The 17,217-nt window shown below is 27.9% G+C and overlaps 1 protein-coding gene across 1 annotated transcript in view; it reads right to left on the bottom strand.

Moving 5' to 3' along the window:
* Positions 1 to 17,217, bottom strand: part of LOC107442483 (diuretic hormone receptor) — a 167,894-nt gene that overhangs the window by 62,408 nt on the left and 88,269 nt on the right. Inside the window, exon 2 of the mRNA XM_087157248.1 lies at positions 11,538 to 12,540. Coding sequence (XP_087013374.1) covers positions 11,538 to 11,664 — 127 coding nt within the window. The 5' untranslated portion in view covers positions 11,665 to 12,540. The remainder of the gene's footprint in view (positions 1 to 11,537; positions 12,541 to 17,217) is intronic.

Below are 17,217 nucleotides of genomic sequence, written 5' to 3' on the forward strand. Positions count from 1 at the left end.
AAGGAAATTCATTTAAATATTGTAACAAACTTCAAGGAGAGTTAGGGCACATCATCATGATTAAAATTGCATAGGAACCGATGCCCTGAAACCATATCCATCCTCCGTCATCGTACACGGCTAGTGAAGCTTCTCTTTATAACTTGTTTAAAGGCACATGAAAAAAAACCCAAACTAACGCAAAGGATTTGCACAACAGCCCTTTGTGGGCCAAGGGTCATGAATGTTAAGGCTCCACAACTTCGTGACCAACGGTATTGTGATGCCATAATTGGCATACACATATTTATTTTCTATCTCTTAAATATCTCTTATTACTTAAGCTGATTTTTTTATTAATAGAATTATATTTAAAATAAATCACAGACTTAATCTTTTTAAAACAAACATAAAATATTTATTTCTTCTCTTCTAGATCAATGTAACGGATACTTTTTTTATTTCATTACTAATGCAGACTTATATATTCGCTGTCGCCTTTAATCGAAAACAAAAATCTATTTATGACTTTTTATTCTAATTTTCCAACGGCTAAATGTTTCGGTTGCATGGTTATAATAATTCACATAAATTAGTTGGCGACTCGTGATCGCCAAGGTATTATTTTAACTCTATATTGATATGCTGGTTGGCCTTGTTTTGGCTATGCTATATTTTAATAAATCGCCAATTTTGGATCTCCTACCCATGCTTCTGTGTCCATTGGGAACAAATTACACGTACTTTTAATTTAGCTTTTGACTAGGCAGGTTGTGGGGGATTCGTCTCCCATGGCCTGACCTATTTTAATATTACTATGCAAAACTGATTCAACTGAAATTTATGGATATATTTAGTTTTGTATCTCGAGCTCTACAAATACTATACTAGAATAAAATCCTTTTTTATTAATTCTAATCCGGCTCAACTATTATTTTCATCACTCTTCTATTTTCATCATCCCCTGATTTCAGCATTAATCTTCAATTTGTCAATACCCTACACCCTCCTACAGCACCTGCCTATTCCATCTTAGCATTATTGGCACTCTAACTCAATAATCTTTCTCCATAAAAATGGTGCCTAGTTACAAGGAGCGATATTGGGTTATCAACGCAAGTCTTTAAAAGCATCTACTGATCTTCAAATCCATAATTTTTTATCTTCACGGCTACTTTATACTTCATACTGGAGCTCATGCTTAGCGGTGAATTTGCAATGCTGCGAATGGAATTGGAATTATGGAACTGGATGAAACTTGACCCTAGAATGGTTTACGATGCTCTATTTCGTCTGATGTTCGACATTCCCCCTCCTACGCTACTCGAAAGAAATATCTATTAATTTATGATTCATCATAAAGAAGAAACTAAATTTGTGTTTCCTTCAACTCTCGTCTTGCTTTTGATTTCGTTTTCATCAGGATTTCATCGAACAGTCATCCGTTACGTATCCTTTCAATTATTTATATTTTATGTTTACAACATATAATTGAATTTTAATTTTTGTGTGACAAATTGATAGAGCATTTGACTTAAGAAATTTTTTTAAAAGTTAAAAATATAATAGAAAATTTTTAATTTTATTTAATTACAACCTGAAATTTTGTAATTTATCCAGTTAAGCGGCATATTTGATTTTATTATTAGCCTTTTGGTGATGTTTATACAGTTGAAGAATTTATTGAAGATTGAATTATTGTTGGAATTAACTTAAATTCTGAAACGAATATATTTTCACAGGATTTGAATAATTTAGTTTATATTTTTATTTCAGTGATAAGGATTTAATTAATTAATATACAAAAGAAGTGATGTGTAAAATCAAATTTTTCCATATTTTATTTTCTATAAAAATAAAAAAAAATATCGAGTGTTAATTTACTTGTCATCATATTTTATTAGTGAACATTAACGATGTTTTCAGTGATTTTAAAGAATTTTTGTTTATTCTTAGCAATAACATTTAAGAGTTTTTATTATCCACATTTATTATTCTATAAAATGATATTTGAGTTAAGATTCAAATTGCTAACGCTTGAATTAAACTATTTCAATGTCTGAACAGAATGATTCAAATATACTTTTGTTTTCAAAGAAAATGTTTTTGGTAAAATAAGAAGGAATGTTTTTAGACTTTCTTACGTTTTGTTTTATGGATGTTATGGGAGCTTTCGTGTTTTTGCACCTGATTTTACCAGTAAGCAAACTTTGTTAATTTGAAAAATTTCTTCAACTCTTGTATTCATATAACAGACAATTTCTTCAAAGCAAAACAATAAATGATTATAGTGTTGGTTAGGTGTGATTTGCATATGAAGTTTCTTTAGGTATCTTGTATTTACAGATCGTGAGGTGTTTGACATTCTACTTATGTATAAATTTATTTTCAAAGATTAATTTCTGCAATCAAATTTTGCTATCTAATTAAGAATAGCAGAACTTAAAATATTCATATAATATGTTGGTTTATAAAAAGAAATTCAATTTTGTATGATTTAAATGGTCATTTTAACATTATATATGTTACCGTTAATATTTTGGGTTGATCATTATCAAGAATTGCAATATTACAATAGAAATAAATTGATTTTATACTGTTTCCCATAAATTGATATACTATATATATATATTTCAAGTGAATTTTTATAATTATTGTTGTTGATTTACAAATGTTATTAAACTAAACCAGAAATGTATCTTAAATAATACTGATAATAATAATGATATATTTTATAAACCCTTATGCACACTTAAATTTTGCAATTTAAATTAGCTTCAAGCTAATTAAGTTATTTTGAAGTGCTCATAAATATCAATAATTAACTATCTATTTTTTTGAAATGTTGAAATTTTCAAATAAGATAACTGTACTTAAATATGGAATATTGACATCTACACAAAAACACAATAAGGAATAACATGTTATTAAAATGTATTATAAGGATTAAGTTATCTCAAAGTGATTCTTAATCAGTACTTATAGTAGTGTAACATAATTTCACCCAGATTTTTTTAAGAATTATGAAGTCAAATAATAAACACACAATTACACACTTTTGTTATTTTATGAAACCGTGTTAGTCTGATATTCCAATTCTTTAGAAATTAGGCTGGTATGAGTGTTTGAAAATTAAAGATTTCAGCCTCTATTTTTTTTCTTCAATTAAAAATTTCATGTACTGTCTCATTGTTGCTGTTGTTTTGCATGGAGGCATCCGTGCGGAATAATTTAAAGTGATTTTCTTTACTTAGGTGCCAGGTAATTAAAATTCATTAAGTGACATAGAGATATTTTTATAATAAAATGAACATAGTACTAAATAAATTCTTCGAATATATTTTTTTTAATTTTGCAATAGCTATTATATTTATCACAAATAGTTTTTCTCTTACATAAGTAAGCCATTTTATTCATTGCAAGTGCATATTCAACAGGGTTAATTCAAATAGTTACTCACGAATGTTATGTTTCATCAAAACATAAGTAAATTCAGAAATTTTATTATTATATATATATATATATAAAAAAAGAAATTCTATTGATTTGAGCAATGCAATTGTCAAATATTTTTTTAATATTCGAATTTCTATTAAATAAGTGTCTAACTGAGCTAAAAATAAATTCATGAAATTCAAAATGAGAATAATTGAGCATTTATATATAACATGACAATATTTTCCTTCATTAAAATGAAGTGAATTTTTACAGATGCAGTGAAAAATAAAATAAATAAATAACTTTTATCTTCTTGAATATAATATACAGCCATGATAGTATAAATGTAAATACAATGCATCAAGTATGCAAAAATTCAGGTTGGAATCCTGATCATAGGCATGCTATAACATTAATTCAGAAGTTGATAGGGTTAAAAAAAAAAAAAAAACTATAAAATTATTTTACCTTGAATTTAATACTAGATAGCTGTGATAGTATAATTGTTAATACATTGTGTCACAAAGATTCAGGTTGGAATCCTGATCACATGCTTTTTAGATCATATTAGTTAGTTCAAAGGTAAAAAAAAAAAAAAAAAAAACGTTAAATAAAAATATAGATATACATGCTGCATTTTTAGATAATTTTGCCTCTTGAAATATAAGAGATGAAAATTTTGCCTCTGAAATATAAGAGATGAAAATTTTGCCTCTTGAAATATAAGAGATGATAATTTTGCCCCTTATGAAAAAGGGATGACTAAACCTAGGTAAATAATGTAGCAGTCTGATCAACTGTTTACTTAGAGCTAAAATAAAAGCTCATATTTTTTTTGAATGATATGCTCTGCTCAGTATGTTTTTAATAATAAACTAAAGAATTTTTATTGACACTTATAATTATTTGAATATTTCATAGTAATAAATATTTCATTAACTTATAATAAGAAATAGAGAATGATAAGTTGCACTTATATGTTTAAATATTCTAGATTGTATATGTATATCAATGTGAAAAAGTATAGATAATAAGGAAAGTATATGGTAAAATGAAATGATTTTGCAAATTGTATTGTTTGTAACTGATAAAGTTTTCTCAAATTCGAGAGAAATTAGAATATCCTGTCCAGGTGAGGACAATGCCCAGTTAATTTCACATCAACATAAGATTTAATAACATGAGTATTGAAAAGATATATTTGAAGTATAACTTTATGTCATAATTTTTTTAATAGTTTTACTTTGAAATTTAACAACATAAGTGTATATTATACGTTTCATGGATATATTATGTTTCAATGCATAAAATTTTTATTGTAACATGGGGGAGATCCATTAATTTAAAAAAAAAAATCTGTATATATATACTATAAATACATATTTTTTCTGTGTTCAGCGGGGATATATGTGATGCCATAATTGGCATACACATATTTATTTTCTATCTCTTAAATATCTCTTATTACTTAAGCTGATTTTTTTATTAATAGAATTATATTTAAAATAAATCACAGACTTAATCTTTTTAAAACAAACATAAAATATTTATTTCTTCTCTTCTAGATCAATGTAACGGATACTTTTTTTATTTCATTACTAATGCAGACTTATATATTCGCTGTCGCCTTTAATCGAAAACAAAAATCTATTTATAACTTTTTATTCTAATTTTCCAACGGCTAAATGTTTCGGTTGCATGGTTATAATAATTCACATAAATTAGTTGGCGACTCGTGATCGCCAAGGTATTATTTTAACTCTATATTGATATGCTGGTTGGCCTTGTTTTGGCTATGCTATATTTTAATAAATCGCCAATTTTGGATCTCCTACCCATGCTTCTGTGTCCATTGGGAACAAATTACACGTACTTTTAATTTAGCTTTTGACTAGGCAGGTTGTGGGGGATTCGTCTCCCATGGCCTGACCTATTTTAATATTACTATGCAAAACTGATTCAACTGAAATTTATGGATATATTTAGTTTTGTATCTCGAGCTCTACAAATACTATACTAGAATAAAATCCTTTTTTATTAATTCTAATCCGGCTCAACTATTATTTTCATCTTCTTCTGTTTTCATCACCATCTTCAATTTGCCAATAATCTTCAACTACCCCACTATACGAATACAAACTCCAACCTCACCTGCTATATGCCTATCATCATCAACATATAAAATCGACACCCTGAATCATCCTTCTCCATAAAATGGCACCCTTGGCTTCCTTTCTCCATAGGTATGATGGTGGGAATGATCAGCACTGCGCACAATCCGTCTTTTTTTCCTATACCTGCTGGTACTTATCGATCTGAAGTTGGATAGGTTTCAATATGCCACTGGGATTCAAACCCCAGTTCTTCAAAATGACAGTTCAGTGCCTTAACCACTGAGCCATGGTGGCTCAAATAGGCTAAAAATGCTATCCAAATGAAAAACTCTTGAGAAACCGATAGCAGATTTGAAATCAGCGAAACTAAAGTTTTCTAAGAATTGTTAAAAAATTCGATGCAACAGAAAACAAAAATATTTTCCTCAGTGCTATCTTACCAAACTTAAATGTCTAATTTAGTCTTAAATAAAAGTATCAAAAACATAAATTGATATTTTTTGAAATTTAGTGCATATTTTGAATACGCTAATCAATATTCATGCACAAGATAGCTTAAAAAAAAACAAAAACTTTTAATGAAGTTCTTAAACTACAAACTGTAAAAAAATATATACATAGAACTTATTTTTATTGGAAAGTGTAGCAAAAATAAGTAAGCGAAGGAATAAAAAATGTCATCTACGTTCTCATTCAATTAAAAAAGTTTCTTATTTTACGGATAGTTTATTTCAGAGAGTTTAAAAATTCCAGACGTTGCCATCGTTGCGGAATTTTATGATGATGCTTTAGGGAAAGCAACTGTGAAAAAATACATAATTCCTGGCTACGGATCCGTTAAATGCAACCATTAAACTTTCTAAAATAAATATTATTTGAAGGAACTCTCTTTAAATGTTTTTATGACTAGTATAATTATTAGAAGCTTCAAAAGATTTGGGATGAAATATTGAAAAAAATGTGTCATGTAAGTGACCATTAAAGATATTAATATCTATTATAGATTAACAACCTATGCATCCATGAAAATTAGAATTTTCAATTCAAATACGTATCGGTGATATATTTAACGGAGTGAAAAGAAAAAGGTAGTGTAATTACTGATAAAGGAACCGTATAAAATGAAAAATATGTTTTGTAGAGTTAGAACTCTTAAAATGTTCATTTTAGAAACATTCTTGTATTTTACAGAGATTTCAGACCATTCTTTTTTTTTTTAAAAAAAAGATCTTATGTATAACATACATACATATTTTTCTTCACTCTAAATGGGAGTATAGGGCTTCTATCATAGCCTTCCATTTCACTCTATTTGTGGACAGATATGTTGCCTCTCTCCATGTCTTTCCCATTTTTTCAATTAGTTTAACATCGTCCTACGCCAAGTATATTTAGGTCTTCCTCTTTTTCAATTGCCCTGAGGGTTCCAATCAAAAAATTGTTTTACTTTGAAATTTTTAAGAAGGAACAAGAACATGACGAATTCATTTCCATTTAGGATTTTTAATTTCGACGTCAATCGATTTCTGTTTTGCTTCTATAAGGTCTTCTGCATTATGAATTTTATGGAACCACTTGATATCCATTCTTCTTCTTAAACAGTTGTTAATAAATACTTCAAGTTCTTTCATGCTTTTTCTATTGCAGTATCGTGTTTCAGACGCATATAGTAAAACAAATTCAACATTATCTTATGTACAAATAGTACACAAAATTCACTTCTAGACTTATTCATTAACATGAATCGTAATTTATTATAACGGAACATTTAATGGAGTTCTCGCTCAGGAGAAGGAAAAAATTATTTTATTTTAAAGTATTAAAAGAAATCTCATTCTTCCAGCTACATAATATGAACTGCAAACTAAAGACTTCAAAAGCATGGGAAGGAAGACGAAATTTAATAAATATAACGTAATTTTTAAATCCCGTTTTGTCAAATTTGATTCTTGTGAATCATTCTTACGAAAATAATGCTGTAGAAACTGGTATGTGTAAAGCATAAAGTGAAAGTTCAAGTAAAGTTAAAATTTAAGAAAAATAAAGTAAAGCGAAAGTTAAAGTAAAGTAAAGTTAAAGTTAAGTAAAAGTAAAGTTAAAGTTAAAGTAAAGTAAAGTAAAGTTAAAGTAAAGTAAAGTTAAAGTAAAATAAAGTAAAGTAAAGTTAAAGTAAAAGTAAAAGTAAAAGTGAAGTGAAGTGAAGTAAAGTAAAGTGAAGAAGTAAAGTAAAGTTTAAGTAAAGTAAAGTTTAAGTAAAGTAAAGTAAAGTTTAAGTAATGTAAAGTTAAAGTTTAGGTAAATTAAAGCAAAGTTAAAGCTCAAGTAAAGTCAAAGTTTAAGCTTAAGTAGAGTAAAGTTAAAGTTTAGGTAAATTAAAGCAAAGTTAAAGCTCAAGTAAAGTCAAAGTTTAAGCTTAAGTAGAGTAAAGTTAAAGTTTAAGTTTAATGATCATTTGAAACGCCTAGGTGCATTCTCAAAGTTTGTCTTCTGGGTTTTTTATGTTCACTTGTGCCGTCGCTTTAGATGTCTATGATTAGCTTCTGAAACATCAAGCAAATTATACATTTTCTTACGGCATCATCTCTGAGGACGAGAAATCAGTTGTCTATAATATTACGTCGTGTCTCTACAATTTCTTTTATGCAATAGAACCTTTATTTCAAATGAGGAGGTCAAAAATCACCTGTATCAGTTTTTTGCAAGTAAAGAACAAATATTTTATGAGCTAAGAATCATGCTGCTGTCAGAAGGATAGCAAAAGGTAATGGAACAGAATGGAAAATGCATAATTCAATAAAATATTCATTCACTATATGAAAATCATCTTACATTTTCATAAGGAAAAAAAATTACTTTCCGAACAACCCCATAAATTACGATATATTCATCAAAATTATCTCTCTACACATACATGAATGTGTGTGTAGGTGTGAATGTTCTTCATAGACTCTTAAACCATCCAACCGAAATCGATGAAACTTGGCATACAGATAGTTTTAGGCACGAAGAAGGTCACTGTCAACATTATAACATTTCACAACGAACCGTTCGAGTGGGATGTGCGAAAAATGTAATGGGATTTTCTGATTGATTAAACGTTAGCCATTGTTTTAAATTTAACTGTAGACGATTCAATTTATCACATATTTTAAAGATTATATCAGAGTTAATTTTTATCTTATAGCTTCATTTGATTAAAAAATAGTTTATTGCAGGTATTTAAGTATTTAATTATTTTATATTCGTGATCGCAAAGCTTGAGTACGCCCTCTGGCGGGGCCTGAAAATATCAGGCAAGTTTTATTAAGTTTCTATAATTTATTATTCATTAAGTTTTCATTTAGTTCTATCATAATCATTGGCAGATTCGGACGTTATTTTCAAGCAGCAAATAAGAAGGAAACTTTCCCTAAGGAAAGGGCAGAAGAACTTGAAAAAACTCTCCAGAACACTAGCAAATCTTTCAGAAATAGAACACGCCAAATATTTGAAGAAAAAGTTCTCAACAATTTTAAACTTCTATTATCAACAAATTTGCAACTGATAACTTCCGATTTTGGGATCGCATACGGTTACATATGTGTGTATTATGGTTAAAAAAAAATTTTTGTCTTCAATTTATTACAAATTGAAGTGAAGTCAACATTGCTTACTTCATTCCAATAAATAAATGTGATTTCAGAAAGTACGGAAATGTAATAGTTATAGAATATTCTTCTTCTTTATAGAATAGTATATATTTTTGTATCTATATAATTCAAAAAGCAACAGTAAAGAATCATCCGAATTACTTGAAATAGTATCATTTGTGTTGATTATTAATAAACTTTTATCGTTTTCTTGGTAAGTATTTTTTTAATTTTGAATGATAAATTTCAACTAGAATTCAGCTGTTGGTAATATGTTAATTGATACAAAAGAAAACCTATATACTTAAAAGTAAAAATAATGGTGAAAAATTACTTACTCACTTTAAGGAGCCGTAAAAAATCGCTATATTAATATTGACACTAATGCTTTATTAATATTGATAATATGCATTAATTGAAATAAAATAAAAAATAAGCTATTTACTACAAAAGGAAAGTTAAAGGAGAAAAGGTTAATAGAAAATTAGCTTAGGAAAACCGCTGAAAATCACTAATTACAGCTGACGCTTAATTTTTGTGTACTACTGACGGTAATACCTACTACTACTATTATCGTAATTGGTGAAACCTTTGAAAAGCATCAGTCACAGATGACGCTTAATTATTGTGCACTACTGACATTAATATCTACTACTAGTATTATCGTAATTGGTGCAGTTTTGATAAGAATTATACTACGGGTTTTCCGTAAATTTCAGAAATTTTTTTTTCAATGGTGACAAAGATAGTGTATTAATATTTTAATGAATTAGAAATAAAATAACTCTTTTTCACCACTATTTATAAATGCTTTAAACAGTGAGTTAAAGATCAGATAGAGAAATGGTCATGCTCCAAAATTCTTATTAAGTTCTAATAATAATTCCATTTTTTTAAAATTCAGCTTTTGTTGCAGACAAATGTATACTATTTCACAAAACACAAATTTTGAAGGGCTATGTAATAAATACCAAATATACTGATATAGGTATGAAATATTATATTGATATATTTGGTGATTATTAAAACAGCACATATGCGAAGCAAATTTAATACTTTTAAAATAAGTATTTTACGGCCTTTCGAAATGGATATGTACTGGAGAAAATTACTTAATAGTGGCAAAGTTTGACTATCATGAATTGACCACGAGTAATGGCATCCTGCCAAGTGATGCTAAATACATTTTATATTTATCCTAATGGGATGAACTACAAAAAATCAGTTCTGCTTACTTTAATAACGTAAAGCCACCGAAAAGGGCAACGAATTAAAAAAATTGAAATTATTTTAGCTATATCAGTTGAAAAATTTAGTGGAAGAACCAGGTAAGTGACATTTTCAGAAAGAAAAAAATTGTTGTATCCGAACTATTTTTTTATCAATTCATTAGAAGGCGAGACAAGTAGTAAATAAAATAAAGCAAATTCTTGCTTTATTTTATTTACCACTGCTTAATTTTGTAATAAAAATCATATAAACATACTAAAAACTGATGTGGATTAGTTACGTTAAGGTTAAAGTGAAGGCAAAAATAGTTCTGTTATATTAAACATGCTCATACTGATGCAACCACTTTTTGTTATTTTCTCTGATTCCTTAATTCCCTTAAAAATTTCATTTACCTGGTTCTTCGATCAAGCTCTTAAATTGTGTCGTTATATGCATTTCAGTTTTAAGCTTGATTTCGTAGTTTCTCAGTACTGATTTACTTATTTTTCATTCACCCCGTGCGAAGAACGGGTATTCAGCTAGTTTTAAATAAAATTTATTTCAGTCATTTTCATACCATATAAACTTGTTTATATATGGACATTTTAGAGAGCACTGCATACTCCAGTTTTTATCCTACCATAAAAATATTTTTAGCCATTATTTTTGCGAGAAAAACTGTACGAAGTATTTCTTAACTACACTCATAAATTATGTATAAATAATAAAAAAAAAATCTTAATGGTTAACCATAAATGGCAAAGTTCGTAAATGTTGGCTTATGGCAGATTTGAAATTGTTCCGCGAATACCATCTGTTACATCAGCAAAGAAACATAATTTATGATTTATAGAATCAACGATGCTCGTTTATTTGAAGCATGGTAAGAACAACTTATTTCGAAAGAGCGAAAGATAAAAAATAAAAAAATAATTCCCGAAAAGAAAAATTGAACGTCTTAAGAAAAGTCATTCTATTGTATCTTTTTTAAAGTACATCTTCCTGGTGCATAAGCTCATTAAGAATTCTTTGAAAATGGTGTTGCGCCATTTTGTTCTTCAAAATATAAGAAATGAAAACTCCATCAGAAAAGTCGAAGAAAATTGTCAGAGAAATTCTTTTCTTTTCAGTGCTAACAAACAAAAATAATAAAAAATTTACTTACCTTTGAAAGTCTGAGTTACATTTTCGTAGTTACCGATGCAGTTTACTTTTTGAGTCACGTCTTCTATGGTATTTTCCATGTTTATAGCATTGGTTTCATTAAGTAAGCCTTCCAGAGAGGACTCCATTGCAGTTTCTTTATTTAGATAGTTGGAGGCGATTCCTTGGTCTGAGGAAATTGTCTTTTGAGAGTTCTGAGCTGTTGCAGTCTTAAGGTTTCTTTAATCCCAGTTTCTGGTTTGTTTTTTTAAATTAAGGTGCAAATAAATTGCAAACATGGATTCCGAGAAAAAGTTGTTTCGTTTAATTAATAGACTTTTAAAGGTCATTCTTCATGCTTTTTAAGATTTTTTGAAACACTTTTATATTTTACTTTCAAACGTATGTCTAATAATTAGACAAAATAAAATAAATAATAACATAAAGGCAATTTAAATAGTTATTTTCAAAAGTCGTATTATAAATGTGTTATGATTTACCAAAATAACCAAGTTTAAATTTTTTTAAATCTGTTCAAAGGAAAAAAAAGAGGCAATCTTCACTTCAACAAAAAATATTTAACTAAATAAATTTAGTATTTTGAAAATAATTAAATTTTTACTATTTAGGAAAGGAAAGAATTTAAAATTAGCTCGAAAATTAATAAACACGTTAATATTCTAAAATTGATAGTGCAAACTATTGAAAAAATAATTTTGTATTATTTCTTTATGTTCTCGTTATATGATGATTAATATTACTTTTTTCCTTAAAACATTATCGAATACTTCAATAGTTGTCAATAATTGCAATAATAATTTTTACAAAAGTCACGAGTCAATGGCGTGAGTGACTCCAGTAACTATTTAAATGTTTAAAACACATGTGTAAGGTACGGAAAACGTGGGCTTTATTGTGTATTATTATACATACAATGATTTCATTGTAGAATTTAATGCTTATGTGTTTTGTTTTTAAAACCAGATCTGGATGCTTCTAATATAACTTTGCTAGCAGTCAAACATCTGTAAAAGAAAGATAAATTAATTATTTGCAGCAGTTAAAGAAAATAGAATAATCTTTTCATTTGTTAAAAAATAATTAGTTTTTTTTCTGCTTCAAATAAGCAAAAGTTACAACTTAAATACACTTTATTTAATGCTGTATAAGAACGAAAATAATCAAAGATGGTAATTCAAAAAACAATTCGTGAAAATAATCAAAGATGGTAATTCAAAAAAAAATTCAGATTGTCTTACAATATTTAATATTGTAATTTAATTTTTATTAATTTATTTAACTTTAATTCTTATTCTATATTAATATTCTTAACATTCTCCCAAATATAGATTACAGCACTAATTTTCAAGTTCTAATATATATATATATATATATATATATATATATATATATATATATATATATATATATATATATATATATATATGTAATATGGAATTCCTCATAAAGAGTCTTTCTATATTAACTGATAAGCTTAAAACATATGTTTCTTATCTAGTTTAAGATGTAGAAGTCGGTCTCTCACAAAGAGCCATAAAAAGTCGAGATGAACTAGATAAGGCCAGATAAAAGATTATTTTCTGAAGTTAATGGGCAATAATTCGTAAATAAAGTACGCGTTAAGATAGTCCCAGAAACTTCTCACCGTCAGAGCGACGATATCCTTTTAGCGAATCAAAATCTCTAAATTTTATCAACTGAATGACGTTTCATTGAGATAAGAAGATGCTTGCAACGCCCTCCCTTTCAGGACCTCTCTTTAAAAGCTCGGGAGAGGCAAAAAAGCGTGTCTTTTTCATATTTTCTATGGCTAGATAAAGCTGGGCCAAATTCAAACAATCCCTGAAATGGGGAAACCTGATGTAAATATCCCACTCATAATGTTTGCAATACTCCATCTAACGTAATAAAATGCCTTTTTATCAGAAGCCGCCTAACTCTCTTCAATTATCTAGCCTTTAAAGGCATATATATATATATATATATATATATATATATATATATATATATATATATATATATATATATATATATATATATATATATATATATAAGTGGAGAATGGAATGATAACACATAGCCAATCTCAGAAGACTTCTGGTTAGTAACGCACAAGACAGTCAATCAAAATTGAGAGCGCTTGTGTGTGAAAAGGTAATAATTTTTACTACTGCTGTCTGCAGAAATGTTACAACTAAACTTACCAGCTAAATCTTATTGCGATTTTTATTTTGTATTTAATGCGTGAAATATATTGAACAGAGTTTAGTTTAAAAGACTTATATCTTTTATGAAAAATGGATCGCCGTGAATATCTTAGGTGATATCGCAGCGACATACGGCTTAGCATAATTTAGCAGCACAAAATTACCGGGAAAATAATCGTAGTGCTATCAATACGTGACAGCAGAAAGCGCGGCGAAGAAACGTTGAAGACTCAAGCCGTTTAAATGAAAACGAATAATATGGAAAAGAAATTGATAAAAAATTTTGTATATAAGGAGGATAATTTTTAATTATATCATTGCTTTTCCTTACTTTCAATTGTTTTTTACTTACTTTCAAAAAATCGACCAGCCAGAAATATTAATTAACATTTCATATTTTTTTGACATATTTACAAAATGATGTGAAAAGAAAAATCAATAAAAAATGTACATAGCTAGGTTTTGTGAATATTCAGAGATCTATTGCAAATAATTTTTAATTTTATTGTTTTCACCTTATTTTTTTATAATAATTCAGAAAAAAAATGTTTATTGATCATTGATAACATAATTATTTCATTTTACATTTGTTTTTTAATTAGTATTCAATATGACAAAAAAAAATTAAATTGCTTAATTTAATTTGTCGAATATCAGTTACATATGTTTTTATTATATAATTTGCTTTTTGTCTGATAGAAACTAAAATATTTTGTCAGTTGACAGTATTGTAGTTAATTGGGAAATTATTTGCAATGGTATTTGCTTTTGAAATATTACTTAGCATCAACTTATTAATATTATATGTTTCAATTTGTTTGCCATATTTCAAAGTTTTTTCATTAGGTTTAAATTTTTTTTTAGTTTAAAATTTAAATTACTAGGAGGAGGGGGGAGATGAATCACCATATAGGGAGCGTCCGCCATCCTATAAGATCAACAATGATTTCAGTTAGTAGGAGTGAAAATGTACTTGAGGGTGCGAGGGAACCCCTTGGCGAAATTAGCGACTTATGTTTGGCCCCATTCCTGTTTGCGCGGAACACCGTGGTAACAGGAATAGCTGCCAAAATATAATGATATTTCAATAAAACATTGGAAAATTTCAACAAAACATCGGCTAAAACTTTATAAAATTGGTGGGATCTGGTGGGAACCATGTCTTAACGATCAGTCCACTGCGGAACACAAGGACCTCTGACATATTACAATCCTATCATATTCTCTCTATGTGATGTTGGTGCAGAAAAACTGCCAGCTAATCTCCAGGAAGACGATTTTAATTTTGTTCTCAAAGCGAACAAAAATGTAATTGCGTAGCAGTTATCTGGGGTTGGCGAGCGGTAGCGAGCAGGGGACGGAGCCCTCTAGTATATATATATATATATATATATATATATATATAAAACAGCTTTCAATCCATGAATGTAGGCTCTGACTTATAAACAGTCACCCTAATAAGGAAGTAGTAAAACTACTTAATAATTTTAATAACTTAAATAATTTTATTCCTAGTTGTCGTTGTATCACATCCAATCCAAAATGTTTTTTTCTTTTATTTGGGAAGTCAAAAAATTTAACCAAATTCAATTACTACGCTTGTATTTCTTTATATTTAATTAGATCAAAGTTTCTTATAATTAGCCTGGAATTATAATTAAATTGACGATGTATTTAGTGTTTCAAATTGCATTTTCAAATAGTATTGAATTTTTATACTTTTAAACGCATTTTATAATACGTGAAAAAATTCTGAAAATTACACATCATGCTAATTATATCAAAATTTTCAGCTAAATTTGCGCTGAGTAACTATTACGGCTACTTCTCCTTATGAATCACGTTAGAAGAAAGATCTGGGTGTGTACTCAAAGATCATATAAAAACTTTGATAACTACATAAATATAAAAATGTAATAAAACTAATCAAACAAGCGATTTGCATTTGGCGGAAATTCCCTTGGTAATCAAATTGCTCATCGTTAAAGTTCAAGTAATTTGCCTACGTAGCTCCAAGCTCAGTATATGATTTATCTTAATATTCTCATAAAACTCCGAATGTTTCTAGTGTTTCTTCAGAATATGCCCTTCAGAATGATTAGTTTTTTTCCTTGAAAACCTCAACAGTGCCATAAAATTCATTGAAATGATTCACGTTTTCTTGATTTTTGTATCTTTACAGACATTAGAGCGCAGTAAACATTTTTTTTGTTTTCTCTGGAAGTTTAATTCCTTTTCAGTTTCCAGAAAAACTACCAGAATTAGGCTCTTTATTCAAAAATAATAGTTGGTAAGAATTAAAATTTGATTTAAAAAATAATATTTAGACTCAACTTGAACCAATTAATTAACTATCGACTTTTATCTTACTTATGCAACATTTAAAAACTTATCCACTTCCTATTGTTTATTAGTGTTCAAAATCAAATTCTCAGTAGAGATTTTTTTTGACACAAAAGGCAGACATGATAAGCATTCTGGAACGATTACTATTAGGTTTTTCTTGATTCATTTGCTAGGTGTTTGCTAGATGTAATAACATAAAGAATAACTGCAGTAGTTTTAACAATTTAAAAAAAAATACTATACTTGCGGCTGATGCTAACTTTTAAGTATTACCAAACGACAACCGCTCTGGATCATTTTACAGAGTTTTTGACAAATTACACTTTTCATCGCTAAATTTGGTGAATTTAAAATTAATTATTTTTAATTTTGATTAGATTAAGTTAAAATATAGCATTTTTACCAAAAAATGATCAAATATGCATCTGCATTCCCTACTCACGGTTATTCACTTCTACTATTCACTGGAAACTGAACTTATATAGGTTTATGGATAAGGGTTAGATTAATAGAAGAGAACATTCAGTACCCGTAGCATGACCATGCATTATAAAAAGAATTAAAATGTAGGAACATGATTCAGCAGTTTTTAGAACTAGTTATGAAATTTATCATATGATTGAAATAGGCAATAAATAGCTTATTATATAGTTTTAAACTGAAAACCAAACGAAAACTATAGTTTAAAAGTTAAAAGAATAAAAAGTTTTACTAAAAAATGCATTCTGAATACCGCACCAATACATAATCCGCAAAACAATACTAATGAAAACTATTTATCTTTTATTCTTTTGCAATGACATTCGTGGAAGAAAAAAGAAGTTTAAGACTTAAATTTGTAAAATAATTATCTGATATTTAGGAGGGAAATATCAAAATTTTTCTGTAGTTTTCAAATTTATAAAAATGTTTACGATATTTTTAATGAATAAAAATTAAGAAGATGGATTGGGCAAAAGAGAAATTCTAGCAAGTTTATGCATTATTTGCTACAGCGCGCATTCCTCAACTTTTTTTCATACTATAAATATGAAGAATATTGTTGCTCTTTCTGATTAAATTCAGCATAATTATCATTATTCTATCCGCTAGAATTGGTCCTTTTTTGCTTCCTTCCCTTTTAACAAG

This window comes from Parasteatoda tepidariorum, chromosome 2, assembly GCF_982258835.1.
Source record: "Parasteatoda tepidariorum strain Cologne lab strain chromosome 2, Ptep-v5.0, whole genome shotgun sequence".
In the NCBI taxonomy this organism is placed as follows: Eukaryota; Metazoa; Arthropoda; class Arachnida; order Araneae; family Theridiidae; genus Parasteatoda; species Parasteatoda tepidariorum.